We start from the raw sequence: 25,582 nt of genomic DNA, 5'->3' as shown, positions 1-25,582 counted from the left end.
ATGTCTCTCCCCTGGTGGTGGTGGGGCGGGGGGGTGGTTTAGTCGCTAAGTCGTGTCCGACTCTTTGCGACCCCATGGGCTGTAGCCCGCCAGGCCAAGAATACTGGAGTGAGTTGCCATTTCCTTCTCCAGCGGAATCTTCCCAACCCAGGGATCGAACCCAGGCCTCCGGCATTGCAGGCTGATTCTTTAACCAACTGTGCTACCAGGGAAGCCCCTCTCTCCCCTCGTGATTCCCAAATCGTTGTCCTGGGCTTGTCCTAAGCTATAAACTCAAGCCCCTTTTAGAGGGACAGGACAGATCGCTGGATTCCTTATTTCAGCGAAACTCCAGAGGACCAATACTGCCCCCCTCCCCCAGTTTAGACATACTCGGAAGACACTCAGAGATCTTGTATGGAAAGCGAGGAAGGCATTTAGACGCCACTGGTGGGCAGCGAAAGAAAGGGGTGGAAAGGGGGGCATCAGCGTCTGTGCGGAAAGCGCAGAGTAGGAACCACGTGCCCACGTTCCCTACGGCCCTGCCCTGGCGACAGCTGGCACAGCCAGCGACCGGGAATAGGTTGGTGCGGGGGTGGGGGGGGGGGGTGGGGCGGGGAGCAAAAGGCAATGCAGCCGGCGAGGAGGGTGGCTTTGGCCGCGTGAAAGGCTCTTTGTGCCCGCACTCGGGGTGGGGGCAACGCGGGCGAGCGGACCCGGAGGCTGGGCGTCCTGGCCCGCCGCTGCGCGCCCCTCCGCCGCCGCGCTGCCCAGACCCGGTGCGCGCCGGCAGGGGGAGACGTGGAGGGGTGGGGTGGAGACCCTCTAGATCTGGTCTTTGATAACGGGAGGGAACTGAACTAAACGGGAGGGAAGAGACAGCAGCTTGGAGAAAGCAAGGACGCAGCTAAGGGCTTTTTGCCTCCCGCCCCCCTCCCCTAGGGAGCCGGAGAGATCGCGGCGGCTGCAAGGGCGCAGCGCCTTCCCGGGCGCTCCCTCACAGTCGGGGATCCGGGAGGGCGAGCCCCCCCTCCCCGGCGCCCCCCAGGTTCCCGCCGCCCCCACGAAGGAAAGAGAAGCGGGCGCCGCGCTGCCTCGCTCAGCGCCCCGGCCGCGTGGCTTGCGGCTTATTTTCCCAGCTGGCAAGCGTCGTGCTGCAGACAAGGGAATGCCTGTGGTGAGTTGTTTATTTTGTTGAAGTTTGCGGTGGGCCAGAGGGCCGGGGTGGGGGGGGATGGCGAGCGGCAGGCAGCGACCGGGACTGTTCTGTTTAGGTCTCCGTCCACCTGTGTGGTATAAATCTGCCCGCCTCGGGGCGGCGGGGAGCCGGGGTGAGAAAAGCCCAGCCCTGCAAAAGCCCCTTCTTGCCACGTGCAGACCTAGAACCGCACTGGATTCCCCACTCCCGGCGTCGGCTGGACCGGCCGGATCCCGGCGAACACTACCCCCCCCCAACCCCCCACGCCGACCTTGCTCAGTGCTGAGAACGGGGCTGGCGCCCCAAAGGGGTAGTCAGCGCCCACCACCCGGGGCCAGCTGGCCGTCGAAGTTCCTTCCCGGGTACCCTCGCCGGTGCTATGAGGCTCGCAGAGCTGGAGGCTTTGATGCGAGGGGCGCTGGCGAAATTAGTGGGGACTTGTTGGGGCTGTTTCCCGCAGCAAGTCGGTTCAGCGATGTCGGGTCTGCCCTTGATTACAGCCTGGGGATCTGGGTTGGCCAGAGTTTCCCTGACTTGAAGCTGGGTGGGGTGGGGAGGGGGGGCGGAGAAGGTAAGCGGTTGGCTCCCAGGGGAGCCCAGAGGAACGCCCCCCCCCCCACCCCCCAGGGGCTGATGGCAGTCGCGGTAGCGGCTGCGTTTGCCTGGAAGAAAAGCCTAAATACATTAGCGAGCTGGTAAAGCTTTTAAGGCCTTCTCGGGAATGAGTGGCTGGCTAATGAGAGGTTAATTCTGTTTGGAAGGGAAGGCTGCGCTGGTTTCCTGAGATAAATGGACAGGAAGCGCATTACCTCCGCGCGCTGGCAAGCGACTCCCAAATGCTTTTTGCACCTGCCGCTCTGAGCAGCGCGAGCCGCGGCTGAGCCCGCAGGGATCGCGGGGGCCAGTCGGGTACGAGCGGGTGATGAGCCCCACGCACGCCCCGGGCCCTCTCCTTCCGGGGGCGCAGCGCTCACCCCCGGCCCTGGAACTCCTCTGTCACACCCAGGTGCTGCGTGTTCCGGAGCTCAGGGGTCCCCCGATCCCGCCAAGCCCCCTCCAGGAGCGGAAGGGTTAAGAATGATGTAAGTACCATACACAAGCCGCTAGCCGCCGGGCCGTAGGGCTCCGGGCTGCTTCTCCCCGGCTTTGCCGGGGAAGAACAGCGGGGAATCTTTCCTCGAAAATGGGTGGCACACATCGCAGCCCTGGGTCTGATTCCTGGCTCCTCTGCCCCGGGGTGGTCTGTTAGAAGAGGGTCCTGGTAGATCTCTGCAAATGGAGATTCTGGGTATTAACAGGGGTTAGACATCATGTAAAGGTTCACGAAAAGAAACCACGTCTGTTTAGAATCCATTAATGTTGCTGGCATGTGTTTTATTTCTACCCATTTGGCACCTGCATACTGTGGGATGCTTTCCTGTGTCCCCTAATTGTACTGTTCTGCTTTCCTCTTTTCTTCCTGAAAACAAAGAGGAAGGAAGAAAGAATACAAGGGGCAAGACACAGGGTGGATTTGTTTGAGTTGTGCAAGCTGTCACGTCACGGTTTTCTTTTATATTAAAATATAAAACTTTTATAAGTCATCGATTTTATGTTTGTGTTCTAGCTCCCTCTCCAGATTTTTCTTTGTAGAGTCTTAAGACTCCTTAACTTGTGGCATACTAGCTGGGGAAGTGGGTTCGCTATAATTGACCGTTCACCACGCTCTTGCTTCCCAAGCTGACTTGGGATCTTGTTAACAGTCCGAATGTACCCGGCGAATGTGTCAACTAACCTTAATGTCCTGAAAATAGGAACCACCTTGCGGTTTAATTGTGAAAATTAACATTTTCCTCTAACATGCTGAACACTTATGCAGCAATAAAAAGTGAATTCTTAGGCGTATAAATCTTGGGCTTGTCAAACGTTTACAACAGAGGAGCAATAAAGCGCCTCAAAAGAAATGAAGTTTTTCCTCTAAGGAACAATAGTTTCATTTCAGGACGCTAGGACGTGCAGTGACTCGGGGGTGCCCTCTGTTGGTAAAATCTAGAGCAACCATGTACTTGAGGAACAGGATATAAGGGAGAAGAGGAAACGGAGGAAAATTATAGAAAATCAGGAGTGAAAAAACTCCTGAACTCAAACTAAACTCATACTAAACTGAATTTGACCCTTAACTCTTGGTTACATGTTTTAAAGTATGGCCAATAAAGTGGGATTCTTCTTTCATAGGAGTCGAACTAAATCTTGGGTTAAGGAAGAGGAAACATCTTACTATTAGTCTTTGTTAGCAAAATGCTTTGAAAGATGCTGTTTACATTGATTACTTTGAAAAAGAGGTTTACCAGGGTTTCATTGACTTGATTTCATTAGTAATATGTAGTAATTGCAAGAAAATCAATTTGGGGCTTAACAGTATTTACTTCACAGTATCACCTAAAAATCATATCGCATAACTACCCCCCCCCCCCAAAAGTCATTTCTCCAGGCAACTCTGAAGCTACTGTTAAGCATATTATGGATACACACAAGACTTGGGTTATATCGTGGGCAGTGAAAGGTGTGTTTACCACTTGAGTCATCACAGTATGTAATAACTAAGTAATGAAAAGTTGCAGTAAAAATAGATAGGCATCCTTCATTACGGAGCTAGTGGTTTGTATAATTCAGAACGTGTGTAATGAGTAAGCTGGAGCGATGGAAAGTTTGCCCTCAATTTTCCTGGTCCATTGATTGGCACTTTTTAACATGTGGAATACTAACATGTCCGTGGTTGATACGAAAATTCCTAAATTAGGGATTCTGAGTAATGTAGCAGGTAGAGTTGCAGACTTCGACTTGGATATAAGTGAATTTAAAACGGCAGCCCATTGCCGTTTGCGGTGCTGCTGCGCGAAGTCGCTCGGTCGTGTTGGGCTCTTTGCGACCCTACGGCCTGTAGCCCCGCCAGGCTCCTCTGTGTAGGGGATTCTCCAGGCAAGAACACTAGACTGTTGGAGAAAGGCAAAGACGAGGACAGTATGAAGTGGTTCCTGGCCTTTGAGGCCATTCTTGAGATTAGATACCACTTCACACCTGCTGATAACAAATTGTAACCTATCATCGACTTCATAAAACATGCTTTGCTGTATCTCTGGAAGCCTCTTTTCCCGCCAGCAATTGGTTTCCCTCTCATTTTTGGAACCATCCCATCGCAAAAGTAGAAACGGAACTGCTATTGAATTAATTTGCTAATAGACGATGAACATTTGTGGAAAAGCCACGGAGCAACAACAGATCATGGTATAAAATTACACTGCATTAAAAACTCACTATCCTCATGAATCTAACTACAGTGTAACAGAACACGTAGACGTTCCCCCTACTCTCAGCCCCCCCTCCCCAACTGCTTTCAGGAAGGGAAAAATGTCAGAGTGACAGGAACACCAGAGCCTCTCACAGCTGCCCGCGAACCCCACCAGGGAGCTGGCGGCTACCTTCCCAGGCCATCCGATTCGTTCTGGACCGCGGGTCACATTCGCATTTCCAAAGCGACTGGCTTTACCGAAAGTCCCGAATGAGTTCAGAAGGCGTTGACTTTACTAAAAAAAAAAAAAAAAAGACTCAATTTGGAAAGACCCTGATGCTGAGAAAGATTGAAGGCGGGAGGAGAACGGCCGACAGAGGATGAGATGGTTGGATAGCATCACCGACTCGATGGACATGGGTTTGAGTAAACTCCGGGAGCTAGTGATGGACAGGGAGGCCTGGCATGCTGCGGTCCATGGAGTGGCAAAGAGTCGGTCACGACTGAGCGACTGAACTGAAGAACTTACTTAAAAAGAAAAGTCCGCAGCGGGCTCAGAAGGCGGCTCAGCAGATGCGATTGGCCTCGAAGGGACCTGCCGCCGGGCGCTAGGCATAAACGCGCCCGTTTCCTCCGAGGAGCCAGGGCCATAGGGCAGGGACAGGGTCGGGGAGCGGTGATCTAAATAAATGCGTTACGGAGAGGGACGTCGAACCCGATCACTTTCCTCCTCGGAGAGGCCAAAGGCCGGCTCCTTTGTAACGACGGAGCTGCAGTCGCCCGTCTCCACTGGGCGCGGGGCGACAGTACATTGCAGGAGAGGGTGGAGGGGAGCGCGGAGGCCGCAACCAGCAGCAGGGAGGCTGGGCCGCAGCGCCGCCGACCCGACTGGCGGCAGGCTGGACGCGGAACTCGAATCACCCCGGGGAGGCTGGGAGCAGGGGGCGGGGCCCTGGAGGGGCGGGGCCGGGGCGGGGCGGGCGCTTGGGGCCCTATGAGTGACCGTCTGAGTCCAGAGGGCCCGCCTCTCGGCCAATGGGGTTAGGGTGGGCGGGGCGGGGCGGGGCGGGGCCGGCGCGGATTGGTGGGGCTTCGGGAGGGGCGGGGCGGCAGTGCGGGGCTGAGATTGATCGAGCGCGGGGGGCCCGGCGGCACAGAGCGATCGGGGCCGCCGGCGGCTGCGGGCCGCCGCTCGGGGCTCCGTCCGGTGCGTTTCCGCGCCCGCCGAGCCCACGCTGGCCCGGGGACGCCCCGCGCGCGCGCTGCCGGCAGGGCTTCGCACTCGCTCACTGTCTTTGTGTCTTTTCCTTCCCCGCCCTCCGCCCTCCCCGCCCGTCCTCCGCCGGCCCGCCGACTCCGGCCGCCACGATGCCTCCGCTCCCCGCGGCCGACGCCGCCGACGCGCTCCGCCCGCGGCACCCGGCTCGCTTCTGCTGCTCCTGCGGCGGCGGCGGCGGCGGCCCGCGTCCGACGCGGGGCTGAAGGAGGAAGAAGAGGAAGCGGGGCGCGCCCTCCGGCCCATGCCGCCGCCCCGGCCCGGGACCCGCCACGGCGCCCTCGCCGCCGCCCTCGCCGGAGCCCACGAGAGCTGCATGGACGGGCATGGGCTTGAGAGCAGCATCGCCCTCCTGCGCCGCCGCCGCCCCAGCCTCCGCAGCCGCTGCAGCCGGGGCTGAGCCGCGCCGCCGCCCCCGCCGCCGCCCGGGGCTCGGCCCGCCGCCCCTGGCGCTGCTGCTGTTGCTGCTCAGCCTCGGGCTGCTTCCTGCAGGTACGGGGGGCACGCGCGCGCGGGGCGGGTGGGAGCCGCCTCTAGGGTTGGGGGGTGGCTGGGTTCCCCGATCCCCCCACCCCCGGGGGGCAGAAGGCGCTGGCCGGAGCGGGAAAGGCCTCCGCAGCTCCTGACCCGCACCGTGGCCGGGCTGGCGGCGCGGCGCAGGAACACACCCGCCGACCGAGCGGCGCGCCCGGGGCACACGGGAGCGGCCTCTCGCCCTGCCTCCCGCCCGCCGTCCCCGCAGTCCCCGCCTTCTGCTCGGACCCTGGATGGATCTCTCCTCCCGCAGCCACTTATCAAAGATGTAGCGCGCGGGCGGGGGGCTGCGCTCCCGAGACCAACGTTTCGGATGCCTTATTGCTCTCTGCAAGGGTGTTTTACTGAAAGTCAGGCTGGGATCAGGTTTCCGCCGCCGCCTTCGCCTCCTAGGTTGGGGAGACGAGGAGCCTGGTTGCTGCTGCTGCCCTGGAGTTGGGGGTGGCGTCGAGGCGAAGAAATGGCACCCGATGGGAAGATAATTCTACCCGTTTGAAAACCTGGGGGTTCATCTCGAAGTCACTTAAGGACTTCTTTAAACTGGGATCGCTTTCATATTTGCGAAAGCCTCTTTTAATTTCAGCTTTCACCCTCTCTTTGGAAAAACTTCGTGCTTTGTGGCTAGCCGCGTGTTTTGAGGAGTTCCCAGGAGAGTAACCGATCTCTTGCCTTTGGGAACCTCCTTGGTGGAAGCAGCAGTGAGGAATCTGTTCTTAGCGAAGTAAAACCTTTTCGTCTTAGCGACGATGAGCCTTCCAGCGTGTATTGCCTGTTTTTCTTTTTAAGGTCTTTTAATTAACACAAAGATATATGTCAGTTATAGCTCAAGAAATCTGGGGGGAAAACGTCTAGAACGCCCTTTACAAATAAGTACCATCCCTAGGAGCATATCTAGACAAAAAGTTTTTTCAATGCCAAATTGAAAAAGACAATTTATCTTTTAGTTTGAGAGCACCTAGAGCATTAGATAGGTTATCCTTTGAGATCTTTTTGTCCTGTATTTGTGGGGCAGCAATCACAACCCTCTGATCTGGAGAATACTGAACTGTAATGCCACCCAACTGTGCCAGAGTTAATTTTTATTTATTTATTAAGTCATACCAGCGGTGTTAAAAATCCGGGAGGTCTTTTAAGTAATGGGGAAAAAATGTGACATTTGAGCAGATGACTAAATTTAGTTTTGCGTAACTTTGCATTGTGATGTAACAGCTGCATTTTAACACTGTCACTTGTGGAAACAGACTGAAGTCTTAATAGAGAGTGTAAATAGCAAGTTTTACAATGATGAGGGTTTTTAATTCGTGATTTTAGAACCTTAGTAAAGTCAGTCTGCTCACGGTTGCATGGAAAACTTTATGACGTGTCAAAAAATATATTCAGGAGTGTTTTGTGTGAAAAAAATTAAAAACAAAAAAAAAAGTGCCCATAGTGTCAAAGTGTAGATTTCTTGAAATGGAAATTGAGCTGGTGGGCAGGACTGTGACCCTCTTGACTGCTTGGATATTGCTTCCTTTAGTTGCCACAGGGTCCTGTAACAGGATTGGAATGTGGTCCTTGAAGCTTTCTTCTATGGCCTCTGAAAGGCCTAAGAAGTTGGTTTAAAGGTTTAGAAAATTAAGGTGCCTTAGTTCAAGAACTTGGAATGTGAAACTCCTCTCTGTATCCTAATGTGCTCACACTGAAGTCCCCATTAGATTCTACCCAGAGTTGCTGTGGTGAGTGATATCTGTGGATAGCTTGTTGGAATGAAGCAATTAATCTGGTTTTAGGAAAGAGGGCTCCTTTTGAGAGATTTCTTTGAAGAATGGTGCTATTGAAATGCAGGGGTTGTGTCTCCTCAGAGCAACCAGCCTCACCTCATGCTCTTTACAGATGGGCCCCCATATGTTTTATGCCTGGATCCTTATAATTTGCCTCCACACCCCAGATGGCTCTCCGTTTCACTTAATTCATTTCAGCATATCTCATTTCTTTTATTATAATCTGATGATTGGGCTGCAGATTCACCCATGCAGGCCTGACATTGCAGAAACCACCTTGAATGGTGAGGTCTTCGTGTCTGGATCATTCATGAGAGCTCTAGACTAACAAATCCTTTAGTAAACTTCATTTACTGGGATGAAAATACGATCACATCATAGATGGTATGATTTGAAAAAAATAGATCTGTAGCTGCAGATTTTGAATTCTGCCCTTGGGAAATGAAAAGAATACTTTTAGTCTTTCTTTTTTTTTTTTTTTCCTGAAGCAAACCTCTGCACTTCCTGAATGGAGATCCAGTATGGGAGTTCCTTGCTTACTCATACACTTCATGGTTTTCTTGGCTGCATCCTTGAAATTGTTTCTGCTCTGCATTGTCTTGGCATTTTGACAGGAGGCTTACTTTACCGCCTCTTACAGGCAAAGTGTGCATTGTCATTATAAATTCATGAAGCCTGGGTATTTCTGGGTGTATGCTGCAAATTAGTCATTATATACAGGAGCCTGTGATGGGGCTGAAACTGCTGACCCACATGCACTTTCTCTCTGGGTAGCCCTCCTCCATCCCACCATCTCTATTTAAAAAGTCTGTTAGAAACCTCATCCAAAACATAGGAATCCAAGGAACTGTGTTTTGTCTGAGATTTCTCAAAGGAATCAGCCCCTACCTGCTATGAAAAAGGGCATGGGGAAGGGAGGAAGGGAACAAAAAAGGATCTGGGAGTCTAGATTCTGCTTTTCCTTTCTAAACAGTTGCATCTGCTGGTCTTACTTTTGATATTTTTATGACTATTTGAAATAATTATAAGTAAGTGTACACTCGGCTAGATTTTATAGACCATAAAAAGAACAGAATAGGCACTGCAAGTTTAGCGGAAAGTTCTTGTGCTGTCATTTATGCATTGTCCAAAAGCTCTTCGTTACTGAATGAGCCTTGGCTCATATATTTATTTTCTTGCTTACTGCTTGCTGTGAATCTGATTTTAAAAGAAAAAGAGAAAAGATGTTGCTGTTCCTGACGTCTTTTTTTTTTTTTCTAAAGCTATAAAGTACTGTCTTGAGAATCAGAAATTTTGTTGGGAGAATGAAGATGAGATTTGAGGAAAGGCACTATGTGCTGGGCTTCATGCTGGCAGTTTACAGTCCAGCCAGGACAAGGCCTTTGGTGTCCCTTTGTGTTGATTTTCCCATCTGTAAAATGGCTTTAATGCCACTTTCGGGGTTGTTGGCTGGTCTTATTTTTTTGTTTCCACTTTTGCCTTTTTGAGTAAAAACAGTTGAAAGATGATTTGATCTACTTTGTAGAGAGGAATTCTATAAATACTAGAGCTGCTTTTGTCAACTTTGGAATGAGAAAACAAAAAAGAGGCCACACGCATAAAGATGTATCTGTGATTTTTATTTAGTGCCTTTAAGTAATAGCTGTAAATTCACAGCTCCAAAATAGTAAAATATTTTAATCTTCTTTTTTACTTGTGTTAAGTCAGATATCCAGTCTTGACTACATTTTCCCTTTTTGGTTTTGGAAACTTAGGAATGGTTGGGGAAGTGTCTTATGAGGTTGTCATCTTCTACTCCTTGTTTTCCCAGCTGATGCCTAGAACAAAGATTACATGCTATTTCACTCATTGAAAGGCAGTTTACTACTGAAAAGACTAAAATATCTTTCTACGATGATTATTAGTGTTAGTTTTAAGTCTTTATCAGATAATGTCCTAAATCTTGATATCATCCTGAAGTTTTGTTATGCCTAAATCTTGAATAATTACATATTTAATAATACTTTACTGACTGATGGACCCCCTCGGATATTTTCATGCCTAGAAAAGATCACAGAATTTACTTTAGAACAACCTACTTAATTCTCAGATGAGGAACCTAAGACTTGAGATTGAGGCTCCTCCATAGTTGAGATACCTATAAAGAATGTACAGGTAGCACAAATACATGTTACAGTTCATTTCTATCAAATTTGAGGTGGACAATAAAGAACATTGTTTTTCTTTTCCATGATTTTGGTGTTCTCATTTCAAGGAATACAACATTAAACTGATGAGTACACACACTGACCTAGTATTGGCAGTTCACTGTGGGTCTTGTGCTTTGAGAGATTTTGCAAACTTTTGTACAAGAAGTTAGGGGTAAACCATAATTTGAAAACTTACTGCTTAAATAGTAGGGCAGTAATCGTATGATTTTTCATTCCTTTATGTTAGCTTTGCTTAAATCATTAAGTTTATGTGAATCGTTGATTTAAGGGGGAAAAGTAGTTTTATATATATTCAAAGAATTCTGTCTCTGGTTCTGTCTCTAGAAAAAAACATAGTTGCTGGGATCCGCTGTCAGTGTGTGTACATTTTGAGTTAGTATACTTTTACTGTGAACTGTTGAGGAGCTAGAATCCTGGGGTGACTGATGTTATGGGATAGTGAATACCTAGCTTGGTCAAATCAGTCACTTAACTTTTTCAAAGGATCATTTACACTTTGTAGAAACCAGGGGATTATGTGTGTTAGTTTATATGCAACTTGTTGGTAAACATTTCTCAAGAAAGACAGGATAACTTAGTACCTGGATTTTTTCCTGATACTCTTTCCCTGTAGCCAGAGTAGGATCGGGTAAGGGTGTTTTACTAATCACGCTATAATTTGTTTCCCCTCCCCGAGGTGGACAGGCTTTACTCATGGTTTTGTGTACGGACAGTGCTTTTCCAAGCAAATTACTTACGCAATTTTCAAAATCAAAACAAAGTTTCCATCTTTGACTTGGCCTTAGAGCAAAGGGATCTTTCTCAAAATCTATAAACAAGAGCAAAGTTGATAAAATATTTCCTTTATCGTTCCCTTGTAGTTTAGCCTAAGAACACCTGGCTAAACTCCTGTTCACTCTCCAGGGCCCCTGCTTTAGCTGCTAAGTTAACCATCTGCATTGCAGTAGTTCTCCCAGTGAGAGGCCAAGAAGCCACCCAAGAAGCCACAATGCAACCCTATTTCTGAAGGCCTTCTTAAAATAGGAGTATAGGAAATAGAACCAAGTTCCCAGAGGAGAATGTCGTTTTCTCACGCAGCTCAGAAAGTTGTGAAGCCTTTTAAAAACAGTCGGTCTTACCCTTCTTTCTCCTAGGTGACTGCCAGCAGCCGGCCCAGTGTCGAATCCAGAAATGCACCACGGACTTTGTGTCCCTGACTTCGCACCTGAACTCCGCCGTCGATGGCTTTGACTCTGAGTTCTGCAAGGCTCTGCGGGCCTATGCTGGCTGCACCCAGCGGACTTCCAAAGCCTGCCGTGGTAACCTAGTCTACCATTCTGCTGTGTTGGGTATCAGCGACCTCATGAGCCAGAGGAACTGTTCCAAGGATGGACCCACGTCGTCTACCAACCCGGAAGTGACCCATGACCCTTGTAACTATCACAGCCACGCGGGAGCCAGGGAACACAGGGGCGGGGACCAGAGCCCTCCCAATTACCTTTTCTGTGGCTTGTTCGGAGACCCTCACCTTAGAACTTTCAAGGATCACTTCCAGACATGCAAAGTGGAAGGGGCTTGGCCACTCATAGACAATAATTATCTTTCGGTTCAAGTGACGAATGTGCCCGTGGTCCCCGGATCCAGTGCTACTGCGACAAATAAGGCAAGTGTACTTTTTCTTCTTCTTCTTTTCTTCTGTAACTTTCAGATGTTTGATTCTTCAGACGACTGTTGAAGCATGATTCAACAGACCTTGTTTAAAAGGAACTTCTGTTGGTCAGCTCGGCACACAAGGTGGATGAAGGATTAAATGAAAATTACTTGGTAAAAAAAAAAAAAATTTCTCACTGGAATTCTTGTGGGTCTAAGTTTAAATAGGCAATGATATGAAAAATAAAAAGGAAACAGTGAAGTTGGGTTCTCTAGGGAAAAGGCAGGCCAGTTTAATGAAAAAAAAAAAAGTTATTTTTTTTCCAGTGATGTCATTTTTGAGTGCAGATGTGTGTGGCTCTTGAAGAAATCCACGTTCAGATTTGTCAGACAACTGCAGTGGGTGTTCTGAATAAAGAACGCTGTGAAGTCTAAGAGAGCAACGCATCAGGAAATCTTATTGGAAACTTGGAAGCTATCGTAAAAACGTGGTGACCAGGGAAGTTAAGAAGTGGATTTTGCAGAGCAGTAATACCTAATTCCGTGTAACCTCAGGATAAAATTTAAGTCAACCAGAGGGGAAAACTGTCAAAATTAAGCTTACCGTGTCTAGCTGCCATTGCCTGTGGTTGGTGTTTATTTGTTTGTTCGTTTTAAAGAAACTGATGAAGAGAGATCCTCGAAGCCAATGTTAAGGCCCCAGAGCCTTAGTGCAAACAGGTGGCGAGGAGCTGTGACTGGGTTTCCAGTTGTCAGGCCAAGCTGATTCAGGCGTTAGTAAACAAAGAGGTCCAGAAGGGTTTTCCAGAAACATGGTGTCCCAGGGGCTTCCCCGGTGGCTCAGTGGTGAAGAAGCATCCGCCTTCCAGTGCGGGGGACACAGGTTCAATCCCTGGTCCAGGAAGATCCCACATGCCTCCAGACTGCTGAGCCCACTCACCACAGCTCCTGAGTCAGAGCTCTTGAGCCTGTGTCCCGCAACACAAGAAGCCACTGCAATGAGAAGCCTGCACCCCACAACTGGAGAATAGCCCCCCCAACCCTGGGCAGCTGGAGAAGGCCTGCAGGTAGCAAGGCAGACCCATAAACAAACAAATTTTTAAAAATCTTTCTACTTTTTTAAAAAGTGTAACAACAAGAACCAGCTCCTTCGCTGTCTCCTCCAACTATAAAATCACACATACAGGTTTCCTTATCTTGTGTGATTTCATTTGTTTATTGTACCTCTTCATCAGTTGGTTTAGACTAAAATGTAATTGACAGCTAGCACGCTTTTATAATACTTAACGACTGTTCTCTTGATTCCAGGACATCCGGCCTTGCCTCCAAACATATGTAGCATAGTTTTTAAGTGAATTTAAATTATTTTACTTAGCATTTTTGTGGAGGGAATTCTAGCGCGTTTCCAGAGGATGTATGGAGACACCCCAGGGTGTCACAAATCTAAGATTAGAAGTCATCGCCCTGAACAAAGGAGACTATACATTGGTCTAGACATCTTAGGGGAACTTAAAACTATTTACACTTCAATTCCCAATGAAACCCAAGCTTGCCTTTCCAAATCTTATATCTCAAATAAACTTTTCTTCCTCTGGTTTTTGTAAGTGTACAGATAGTTTTTCCTGTCTGTATACTACACTATGTATTTGCTATATGTTATGAAGTTAATAGTTGCAAAGTCATAAGACAAGCAGTGAGCAACATTTCATCATTGCAGACTCAAAGGGAATAAAACCTGGGAATAGTTTTTGAAAAGACATGACACTGAAAATTCAAGAAGGCAATTCCATTGAAAATGCACAAAATCATCACTTGTGCAGATAATTGAGGTCTTGGAAGGATAGCCTTCACATGATACTTTTGAGATTAATAAGTGCTATGTGCATGGGAAAATATAGTTGACCCTTGGACAACATGGGTTTGAACCCAGCCAGTCCACATATGTGGATTTTTTTCAGTAGTAAATACTACAGTACTACATGATCCCTGGCTGGGTGAATCCTTGGGTACAGAACTCTGGATATAGAAGGCTAGCTCTAACGTTCTATGTGGATTTTCAACTGCACAGGGCTCATTGCCCCTAACTCCCCTGTTGCTCAGGGGTCAGCTGTGTTGTTTCTTTTCACAAGCCCAGAGGTTTATTTTCCAGGCCTTCTATCCAGTCACATGTCACTCTGATTTGGTGTTCGGCCTTTCAAAATTCTGTACTTTTTACTGGTCATGTTGAAAATACCTGGGGATAGCTGGTTGCCTTATGAGTATTCATAGTATATGAATGCGACAGTTGACACTGAAGTACTTTAGATCATTCTATTTTAGTTGTGGTTGAACCTATCATAGCTTTTAGTAAATACATAAGTGCAATTTGCTTTCTCCCTCACTTTGGTGAGGATCAAAGGTTTTACCCTTTCCAGAAAAGAGAGAGGAAAAAGTTTTCTATCTTTTAACGTAAATTCAAGCAGACAAGGAGAATGTTTGGTCTTTAATTGCCTATGGGGAAGTATTCCCCACATCTGGTGGCCATGCTATTCAGCAACAAATTACTCCATGGCTTCGTGACCTCCAGTGCTTGTTTCTTGTTTTTTTCTTGTCTCTTTTTGTAACTCTCTCCAACACCCCCCAAAAGCATGTGAAGGTTACTGTTTGAGGGCCTCTCTCCATGTTCATATGACCTTTGCTGGTGAAACCAAACAAAGACCTAAAATCATGCACTGCAATTCCTTTTGCTGTACCCAGGACCAAGATAAAAGTTTTAAAAAATTTCTAAGCAATGAAAACAATCCACTCCAGTATTCACGCCTGGAGAATCCTGGTGGGTTACTGTCCCTGGGGTCCCATAGAGTCAGACACGACTGAGTGGCTAACACACACACACACACACACACACACACACACACACACACAAGCCATGAAAAAAATGTGATGCTAAAACTGTCGTATCTAAGCCAGAGTAGGATCGGGTAAGGGTGTTTATCATCCCACCACCCTCAGCACTCAAGTAAAGCACTGGACTCAGGTATTCTGCTCAGACAACTCAGTCCTGGGGCCGTGGGCTTCTTGAGCAGGCCATCATCTTCAAGGCTGTCTTTGTGAGTTCTGCCTGCCCCCTGAACACCCAGGTTTCCTTCATCACGGAAAGACAAAGCTTAGAGGGGAAAGAAATCTAAACAACAGAGGGAAGGAAAACGAAGTCATCTCTGCTCAGTTCAGTCACTCAGTTGTGTCCGACTCTTTGCGGCCCCATGGACTGCAGCATGCCAGGCCTCCCTGTCCATCATCAACTCCCGGAGTTTACTCAAACTCATGTCCATTGAGTCGGTGATGCCATCCAGCCATCTCATCCTCTGTCATCCCTCCTCCTCCTGCTGGCTAAGCCTTCCTTGGCCAGGCCTGCAGTGCTTGACAGTGTGGCCTCATCCCCCTGGTCCACGTCCTCTCCCCGCTCCTGTGTGCACAGGTATGCCTTCTCAGGGCTGAGGCTCCGGGCCATGCCCAGCGCCAGCCTGTCCGGTTCCCTGCCTTCCCCGCAGTCTGTGGGCTCGGCCACCTGGCTAGCTCGATGTGTTCCTATAGGGGGCACTGGGGCTGTTCCTCCCCCCTCCCCACCCCGGGGGCGGCCAGGGCTCCTTGGCACACCTGCACACACCTCTGCTGAGATCCGTGTCCCCTCTGGGCCGCCTTCCCCACCTTTGGCTGCGAGAGGCGGGCGGCTTCAGGCCTGCAGATGCTCTGCAGAAGACAGGAGAGGGGACGGGCTGAGAACGGGCAGGGTTGGCTCTGTGGGAAGGAACACTGCTTGTGTTTGGGGCTCCAGGGGATACAGAGCTGTTTTCTCTCCTGGGCCTCAGAAAAATAACCAGATCATCTGTAGAGGATGCTGGGCAGTGTCCGTTCTCTTCCACGTTCTCTTTGCCTGCCCCTCAGTCTCCACTTCATGTTGTGTATTTAGGTATCCCTGTTTATGTGGATCTAAGAAGGAATTGTAGATGCCCATGATTGCAGAAGGCACTTTTGGTGTGAATTGTTTCATAAAAAGATTGTGCACTTCACAAATGGAGTTCTAGTAACATGTATGAAAATCTCCAATCTTTCAGGTACTTTTAAAATGATTTCCTTTTCCCAAAAATTTCAAGGATGCATTTATTACAAATCTAAACAATGGTCTTCTCTCGTAGCTCAGTTGGTAAAGAATCTGCCTGCAGTGCAGGAGACCAGGCTTCGATCCCTGGGTCGGGAAGATCCCCTGGAGAAGGAAATGGCAACCCACTCCAGTACTGTTGCCCGGAAAATCCCATGGACAGAGGAGCCTGGCGGGCTACAGTCCGTGGGGTCGCAAGAGTTGGACAGGACTGAGCAACTAAACCAACAAACAGTGGCAATACTTCTAACAATTATTTTGTACAAATAATTTGTGTACTTTTGCTTTGTTTTTCAAACCTTTTGTTTCAATGTAATCATGTCCTTTCTCAACATTCTAGCTTGCTTATCCTATTCTTCAAAGTCAGGGAAACAAAATTATAAGTAGGAAGGGAGATTGAGATGACAGCCCATCCTTCATAGGTCTTCAGATCTTTCTGTACTTCATCCTTTAGTGAGAGAAGGTGGTTTACCTTCAGGCAGTTTGGTTTGGGGAGGAGGCGTGTTCCTTCTGCTTGACCAGGCCAGGTGAGCGGACACTCAGGTGCTTCGTATGTCCTTGCTGCTGCCATGAGCCCCCAGCTACAGTAACCCACGGGCAGCAGGGCTCTGTGCTATCCAGAGCACGAGAAGAGAGCCTATCTTTCAAAGTCCATAAATATCTGTACTTCTGGAGTTCTGGCTACTTGCTGGGACATTTTCCTGGAAATCGCCGCTGGCTGATGATACTGGAGATACAGGAAGGCTTGAGTTCCTGGGCTCCATTCTTGCTTGCTGCCCACAGTGTTCCCTGGTGATGAAATGCCCTTCCCTTGTAGGGTCCTAGAGCAGGAGTTGGGGCCTCTCCTGCTTTTGATGCCCCTAAGCATGCCCTGTTCAGCAGGAGAGTGTGGGCACATAAACCAATGTTCTGGGTCATTCTCTGTTGGTTATAAAGTCGGAGCCAGACGTGCCTCTGTTGCAGAGCCTTCCAGTGATCGGCTTTTTTTAGGCATATCTCTGGATCAGGCTTTGGGAATCTGTCCTCTTTTGACCCTAAGCCTAGTGGATTTTTTTTGTAGCTAAGTTTTTGTAACCAGTTATGTTTTTAGTATCTTTATGGAGACTCTGTGAGCTGCACAGTGGTGATCATTCTTTTTTTTGTCCACTAAGGAAGATGCCTCATCCTCTTGTGTACAGAATTAGGTTTTGAATACATGGACACTGTGCTTGCATGCAACACTGTTATAGAGGCAATACACTGTTTTTGAGAATATAGATTCCTTCTGGGAGCGCACAAGTTTCCTTGCAGATTCATTGTAACTAACCCTTAAAATCTGATTTGATTATGTTTTTGATTATGTATTATCTGATTTGTTATGATTATCTGTTAATACAGATAACTCTTGCCATCTTTAAGTTTTGCATCTCATCCTGGCCCTCCTTGTTTTGCAGAAATGTTTAAAAAAAAAAGTTGCAAGATATATTAAGATATACTGTTGAGATATATTGCGGAACAGATGGGAAAGAAGTTTGCAGTTGTATAGCTCCCTGTGCAGCATACTGTGCTCATTTCTCTGATAAAATGTACTATTTAGTGTTGCATTGGAAACCCCAAGCATTGAAGGACCTATCGTGTCTGGGAGGTGCCAAGGTAAATGTAGTCTCGGCCTTAGTCTAAGCCCATAACTAAACTTTGCTGCCTTCATGTCATGGAGAATTTTGGGGTTTGTGGCGGGGGGCGGGGGGGCTGTTTTTAGGGTTTCTTTTCAGAACATTGGGGGCCCACCTTATAGGCTGGCTCCAAGTGCTGCAAGTTGCCTCGGGGGGTCAGGACCAGGAGGTTGGGCCGGAGAGATGGGCCGCTGTACCTCGGCCATAACACTGCCCACTGGCCACCATCTCAGGTCAGTGTTCTTACTCCTAGGACTTGGTCCCGTCTCCCTTTTCACCTCCTGCCGTCAAAGTGTACCCTCACCTACACCCAGATTTCCTCACTCCTCTGAGATACCCTAGCAGGGTCTGGAACCCTGGTTGCTGTTATTGAAAGGTAGTTGATCTTTAATACCCAAAAGCTTGCTAGGGTAGTTGACCATCAGAATCACCAGTTCTTAGTTAAGTTGATTTTTCAGGGTTCTGTCTCATCTTTAAGACTCATGTCTTGGATAATCCTTATCCTCCCTGAATTTCTTTATTGTAGAGACAATATTAAAAGAATAGTTCCTAGAAGAACAGAAATCAGCTGTAGTTGTTCCAGGTGGTAGTATTCCTGTTGGGCCTTGCTGTTTCCTGCATAGCCCTGGTTTGTACTGGATTTTAAGGTCTTAGCCCAGAAACTATTCAACTTCGCTTCATAGAGTTTCAGCAGACTACCTGCAGGTGAAAGTGGGTTTGGGCAGAGGAAGCAGAAGAAAAGGGGGAGACATTCTTAGCTCCATGATGTATCTGTAATGTGAAAGATCATTTTGTGGGATGAAAACAGGCCTACCTTGGTTATTCTTGAGGCCGTACTTTTCCAAACAAGATCTGCCTTCATTTTGTCCATACAAGTCACATGTACTCTGCATAACTAGGCTTCTATCTTTTTTCTGTTCCCTGGAAGGAAGAAACATATAAGATGTCAGTGAAAACTGCCTAAAAATGTATGAAATTTGTCTCTGTGTACCTTGTCAGTTGTCTACTTCGAATCCCTGTCTGTGCCAGCGTCTCCTTCCCAGATGTGGTTTGGAAGGATGGAAAGGACCCTCAGGATGCCCCGGGTGTAAGTGGCAGTAGCCCAGCGTCTGCCTGAGCCAGCCAGAATTCCCTGCGGGTGCTCTGGGCCTCTGCTGCTTTAAAACAAACCCACCCTCCTCCATAGTTTGAACCAGAGGCACCCAGCCAAGTCTGATACACAGCTGAGAGTTAGAACTTGTTTTTCTGTCACATTTCCAAATGTCTCTCTCTGCCCTGTTAAATTTTCTTTGAGTCAACATTTTGAGAGGAAGGGGCAAGCAGGAAACATTGGATGGTTGGTAACTTTTTTCTTTTTTTGCTGTTGGCTTCAATTAATGCTAACCAAACAGTTTCTGCCCCTACGGAATGTGGCATGTAAAAAGTCATACCTACAGTGGCGAACAATGGAAGCTGCTACCTTACCCGTTTCGTCTTTATTTGTTTTGACTGCACTTAGAACTTGCTCTTCCACTGGTTTGGATGTGGTGTTCTCCTGGGTGGGGTAACTTCAGGACTTCTTAAGCTGCTCCGCTTGTTCTGAGTATAACAAGAGCGGCAGCCTACATCGAAGATGCAGAATTTCACGGGGGAGTCTTGCAGTGAAAGCCCGTTGCTGTTGGGTCTAGAAAGAACTTCAGATGAAATTGGGTCTGTGGAGAGAGGAGCTCATGAGCTGGTTATTTTAAGAGCCGGAGCCCAAAGAACCTTAGCTCCTGTTGGTGAGGTTGTCTCACTGCTGGAGCTGACTTCTGCACACTGCGGATAGGATTAATGTGCCAGCATTTAAAGGCTAACTTCTCATCTGCTCTACGTGGGCCCCTGAAAAGGGTGTCAGTGTTTGCTCTTTCCTTTTAGAGGTGTGAGTACACACACAAGCACACATGTGTGTTTATGTGGGGTCCATGCCTTCCCCACTCCCTGCCTCAGGAAAATGAAGACAGAAGGATATTGTTTTGGAACTTTCCAGTTAACTGGCTTCTTGGAATATATGGTCACCACCTCTAACCACCTTGTTCCTGAGTGGGCTTTGCCTTTTTTTTTTTTAAATAGCCCTGGGAACCTGAAACTGAACTTGGAAGTGACAGAATGTGAGTGCATTGTGAGACCTCTAAGCCCTTTTGCTTTTGAAATCACCTCCTCAAACTGAAATACGATCAAAGGGGCTGTGATTTCCTGATAATCCCCATAGGTTTGGGAAACAGCTGTGCTGAACCTTGGCCCAGAGCGTTCACCCAAGGTGCTATGAAAGCCTGGGGATCTGTGTGTCCGCACCCTCCACCCCCTTAGGAGGGGGATCCCAGAAAGCCAGACCTGCCAGGACAGATTCCTGCCCCTGAGTGACTGTAGTATTTTTAGCCTCTGGTCCGAAGCACAGCGGCTTCCCTGGTGGCTCAGAGGGTAAAGCGTCTGCCTGCAATATGGGAGACCTGGGTTCGATCCCTGGGTTGGGAAGATCCTCTGGAGAAGGAAATGGCAACCCACTCCAGTATTCTTGCCTGGAAAATCCCATGGCTGGAGAAGCCTGGTAGGCTACAGTCACAAAGAGTCGGACACGACTGAGCAACTTCACTTTCACTTTTCCAAAGCATAGCGGCAGCCTCGGCCTGGAAAACTGTCCCCACGCGCCTGACTTCCCATCTAGAAGTCTAGCGAGGCCTCCTCACAGTGCAGAGACCAGGCACAAGCAAGAAGGTCCCTCTGGAGTTCTCCAGGTGCCGGGTCGGCCAAGGCATCCCAGGCGCCGGGTCGGCCAAGGCACCCCAGGCCTCCCCTCCTGCCTGTAAACTCAGCACCTCGTGCCTCTGGTCTGCACAAGGAAGCTGGCCCATTTCCCTGCCTCTGAGCCTATTTATGTCTCCAGTCTTCCTTGTTTTAAGTGTACAAAAATTGCTCTTTGGATGTCGACATTTTTTTTTTTTTTTGCCTGTCGCTTTTATGTATCATTCCTGGGCCTGCTTCTCTCTCTCTCTCTCTCTCTCTCTCTCTCTCTCTCTCTCTCTGTCTCATGCTTTTTCCAGCCACCGAGCTTAATGCTTCCCCCCTGGACCACCCTAGCAGCCTCAGCCGTGGGTGTCCTTCTCCTCTGGTTGGGTTTCTTCTTTTCTCCAGCTGCTGCCAAGAACCCTCCAGCAGCCAAGGCAGCCCTTGTTCCTTCATGTATTACCTAGGGCAGCCCTGAAGAATAAATAAGTCTGATCCATTCTGTGTCTCTGGAATCCTGTGAGTCCTGCTACAGCAGAGCTTGATGGAAAGAAACTCAAGAGGACAGAGAAACCTACTTGGGTATCTTTAGGAGCTTATAGATTTTTGTAGTCTCATTCAAGCCCGAAAAGGAGTCTAGAGGGAAATTTCTTCTGCCACCCTCCTCTGAAACACACATACGGCTGTCTTTCTGTTAGCTATCTTGGCCTGGCCCAGTGAAATGACTTAAACTGTGCTTTTGTAGATGTTGAGTTCAGACTTCCTGTAGGTAGATAGCTGATGCTAGGCTGAGTTGCAGTGGTAAAGTTACATTTGTTCACACCTTCCTGGCAGATTTTTTTTTTCTTTGTTTCTTTTTGTTTGTTTGTTTTTAGTTTTTCAGGAAAATGATCAATGACATCAGTTACTGGCCTCCTTAAGTATGATCCATGTACTCTCCTAGGCTTTGTATGAAATTGTTCAAACAGAAAGTTATTCTAGACAAATATGCTTTTATTTCCTGCCTCATAAAAAGGAGCAAAATCCAGAGTTCTCGCCAGCCTAACCGAGATCCTTCCTTAGTCCCTCGGAGCTTCCTAGTCTTGGACTTCTCAGCATTGAGAAACATTGGCCCCCTCAAGTTAAGATGACGTGTTTTAGAGCTGGCAATAGAGCACATGTGTTTATTTCTTTGAAACACACGCTCTCGTAGGAATGATCTCCTTTGTGCTTAAGCTCTGAGAGCTAAGTAGAGGCTGTATGCTGCTGACCCGGTGAGTGCAAAGGCCATGGGCACTGCGTTCTCTGATTTCTCCCAAGTCATCTGTTTTTTTCAACCTGTAATTGCACCCAGAGGATCTGAGGAAGTAGACACATCAGCTAATTACATGAAATAAAATTAATCTTAGTTTTCTTAACACAAGCAAAAAAAATTTTTTTTCCAAGCAAAATTTTAACTAGATACCTATCAACATTGGGTTTCCCTGTGCTCCAGGCTGATTTCCTGTGATTTTCAGCTTGGTTTGCCAGCCCATCTTAACCCGAGAGCTGGGGCCCCTTGTCTATGAAAGTCCCGGTTCTGGTATTAAGAGAATTCCAGCAAGGTCCCACACATGCAGTGCCAAAATGGTCCGATTTAAACACTGATAAGTGTTTCTTCCAAAGAATGATAAGCACAAATAGTTCAGGGCACAGCCTGTGGGGAATTCTGCTGTTTGAAAACCTCCTCACAGCCCTGCGCAAGGCCGTCGAGCTTGGAGAAGCTCTGTGGTTGGCGAAGCAGTGTCTGGTTCTCTGGGCGATCTCCCTTTCATTTAGTTCATTTTTTTTTCCCCCTGATGGAAAGGAGAGGCAGGTGCCTCTCAGTGTTGGCATTTCGCAGCAAACCCTAAATCCTTATTGCCTTTCACATGTGGAAAGGTTGATTTGTAGCTGCTGTCTTGCTTCTCCTAAGAGACCCAGTAGGTGGTAAAGATCTCAGGGAGTGAAGCATTAAAAATGAATGAGGAGACTGGAGTAGTTTGTCTGAGGTGGGGGTTGGGAGGAGCTGGGCGGGGAAGGTTTAACAAAAGGCATTGATGTTTTAAATGCACAGAAATGCCATCCATCAATAATAAATGGTGTGGCAGAGAACAGATGTGCCAAATTGAGTTATTACAGCATATGGATCAGTTCATAGAGACGGGGAAAGTAAAGAGCATAGCTGTTTTTAGGTTATCTGTTTAAGAGCTTTAGAACACAATTTTGAATGTCCTATTCTGACCCTCTGATAGCTGCTAGTTGGAGATAGAAAACATGTGGAATTTCCAAACATTTCAATGAAAATTTGAATGTTTTTAAAGTAAGAATTATTGAGAGTGAATAAATTTTATTTAATTTTTCTGAAGAGGAGAATAGAAATGGAAAATGAATTTCTGGCCCTTCCTGGCTGAGTTGAGTGCTTGCTTTTTAAGACCTCAGGTTGCAATTGTATGAGGGATGAAAATCCCTTACACGATTTGTCAGGTACTGTTACCTCGTGTTTGCTACATTTTCATTGCTTATATCTCTAGGTGCCTCTTCAGTATCTACTTAGACTGCAGAGGACCACTCAGGAAACCTCTCTCAAGCTTTGAGGTTAATTCATTACCCTCAACATCTTGATTCAAGGGCTGATTCTATACATAGACTCTGAGAGCAAATTATCTCACCTAACAGAGGAAGAAACATCAACTTCATTGTCTTGTAAAGAATATCACTCCTAGGAAATTCAACCGATCGACAAAAATCCATTAGGTAAACTAGAATATTTTGTGAGCGTAGACAGTGGTACAGAGGTCGAGCTTTAAGCTTTACCTGATTTTCTGGAGGTGTGGGAGTTACCTGTTGGTGTTACAGGTAAAGCAGAGGACAGTCACGTGAGAGGTGTTTGAAATGACTCCTGAGTTGGAACTGGTGTGTTTAATGAAAACCGCAGAGACTTGGTGAGACAGGGAACTCTTCCATCCATGTTAATATTGACCCTTGCTTGCTTTTTTGGAAACTTCGTTGGAATTGGATTTCTCTGCTGTGTTTTCCCAACAAAACTAATTCCTCTGTGTTTTTCCTAAGGCAAACTGAAAAGTACTTAATTCTTGCAAATAAGGCCAAGTTGGTTTAAATTTGAGGTTTGTTAGATTGGAATGACAAATGGTTTAACTGTTGTAGAAGAAGTCATTTGGATGTTCTGGTTGAAAATGAGGATAACGGCTGTATGAAAAGTCTTGTTACTCTTATTGTAGCCATCTGTATTAACTTGCAATCCTTTCAGGTGCAGAATTTACTTGAATTAGGCTTTTCACCTCCAAGAGATCCCAGCTTGCCTCTAAAAAGCACTTGTCAAACTGTCTTTAGAATCACCAAATAAATCTATTTTATAGTCCCATTAGATATCTAGCTCAAAAAATCCCACTCGCTCTGAAAGGTCGTATGGTTGGATGCACAGCAAATTTCCTGAAATCATCTCTGGTACACCTCCTTCAGGTTGTTAGGAAGGTGTTGAAACGTGAGAAGGCTGGTCGTGAAATTAAATTGTGGCTCAGAGTAATTAGGCAGGGAGACACCAGGCATTCTCACAGAGAATTGTCTGGCTTTTGGTTGCAGCTGCAAACAACGGATATGAATTTAACCAGTTGCTGCAGCCACAGCTGGTTCGGATCTGGCTTTACAACTGGCTGAAGTGAAATGAAATGGCTGGAAAATTCCAGTCAAGTAACACCAGTGGGAACATGTGGAATTAAATAGCGTGAGCAAATGCTGGCCGGGCCGGGGGAAAAGCCTTCAGACATGAACCCGAGGGTGGTGGGGAGGGCTTGTAGGGAGAAGGGTAGGGAGGGAGGCCCCGCAGCCTTTTTAACAAGGGTCTATTGTTTTGATTAGTCCCCTTGCAGGAGGTGGCCCTTTGCCTCCATCCAGAGTAATTTGTAGAGTATTTGGCCTGTCTCCCTTCCTCCTTGACTGAAGTCACCTGATACTTTTTTCTTTTCTTCAAGAAGAAAGCATAATAAGCCATTACCTCACTTACAGACAATAACTCAAATCTCAAAATGTTGTCTTTTTTTACCCCCCTTGGGGACCATTTTCCCACCTGTGTGATCCAGAAGCCCCTATCTGTCTTAGCATCTTTCTATCCCCGTAGCAGAGATGTCCAGGATCACTAAAGGGAAGCTTTTGTATTATCAGTAGATTTTTTTTTTTTTTTTCTCCACGAGTTTTCTGCTTAATTTGGAGACTTGAGAGTTGACTGGGGAACAGATTTCTGAGAAGCTGAAGGGCCAGTGTGCTGTTTGGGGAAAACATTTGCTGTAACTAGGTTTAGGGTATTTATTCTCTGCCAGTGCTTGGGAGCGCACTTGCCAAGTGATTCCGCTGTCCCAAGGATTAGCCGGTCATGTGAGACTTTTGATTAAGAGACTCAGAGAATCTTTCCTGAGGCACATGGTTGGTAGCTGTTGCTGGGCTGGCTCCCTCCTCAGCTTTCTCTTTCTTCCCCGAGTCTGTGTGTATAGCTCAGTTTGTAGTGATGAGTCATAGGATATTGTTTTAGAGTCCAAGGGAGAAACTTTAAAGAAATCACAGTTCTGGTAGGTTTATTATTCATGAAGCCACTTAGAGCATCTGCATCACTCAGAATGGAATCTTCTTTCTTTTTTTCTCAGCACAGTCTACCACAACTCATCTTTCTTTGGAAGGAGACAGGATACAAATGATCAATAAAACTTGCCTATATCCCAACAACATCATTTTTCTGTCTTAGGAAAATAAAATTTTTTTTGCTGATACACACTCTGTAGATCTGTGTCAGTTTTCCATTCTAAACACATAGGACTTTGGGACTTCCCTGGCTGTCTAGCGGTTAAGATTCCTTCGCCTTCCAGTGTAGAGGGGTGCAGGTTCAATCCCTGGTGAGGGGGCTAAGACCCCACGTGACTCATGGCCAAAAAAAACCCACATAAAACTGAAGCAATATCGTAACAAATTCAATAAAGACTTTTAAAAAATGCAGAATGAATACATGTATATGTATGGTTGAGTCCCTTTGCTGTCCAGGGGAAACTATCGCAACATTGTTAATCAGCTGTTCTCCAATATAAAATAAAAAGTTTAAAAAAAATAAAAATTAAAAAAAAGTCCACATCAAGGGAAAAAACACAAATACATCAGTTCAGTTCAGTCGCTCAGCCGTGTCTGACTCTTTGC

At 47.4% G+C, this 25,582-nt stretch overlaps 1 protein-coding gene across 2 annotated transcripts in view; it reads left to right on the top strand.

Annotated features, from left to right (window-relative positions):
* The first annotated feature begins 579 nt into the window (after positions 1-579).
* Positions 580-25,582, top strand: part of RGMB (repulsive guidance molecule BMP co-receptor b) — a 28,912-nt gene continuing 3,909 nt past the window's right edge. The window contains exons 1-5 of one of the 2 annotated variants that reach the window (XM_043464582.1): positions 580-758; positions 922-1,156; positions 2,184-2,259; positions 5,930-6,213; positions 11,359-11,867. In XM_043464582.1, the coding sequence (XP_043320517.1) occupies positions 2,255-2,259; positions 5,930-6,213; positions 11,359-11,867 (798 nt within the window). In that variant the 5' untranslated portion in view covers positions 580-758; positions 922-1,156; positions 2,184-2,254. Of the gene's footprint in view, positions 759-921; positions 1,157-1,931; positions 2,087-2,183; positions 2,260-5,929; positions 6,214-11,358; positions 11,868-25,582 lie in introns of those variants that run through there. The other variant, XM_043464581.1, reaches the window with a different exon arrangement.

Source organism: Cervus canadensis, chromosome 4, assembly GCF_019320065.1.
Source record: "Cervus canadensis isolate Bull #8, Minnesota chromosome 4, ASM1932006v1, whole genome shotgun sequence".
In the NCBI taxonomy this organism is placed as follows: Eukaryota; Metazoa; Chordata; class Mammalia; order Artiodactyla; family Cervidae; genus Cervus; species Cervus canadensis.
The sequence above is the reverse complement of the archived record's forward strand: the minus strand, read 5'-3'. Positions and strand labels throughout refer to the sequence as shown.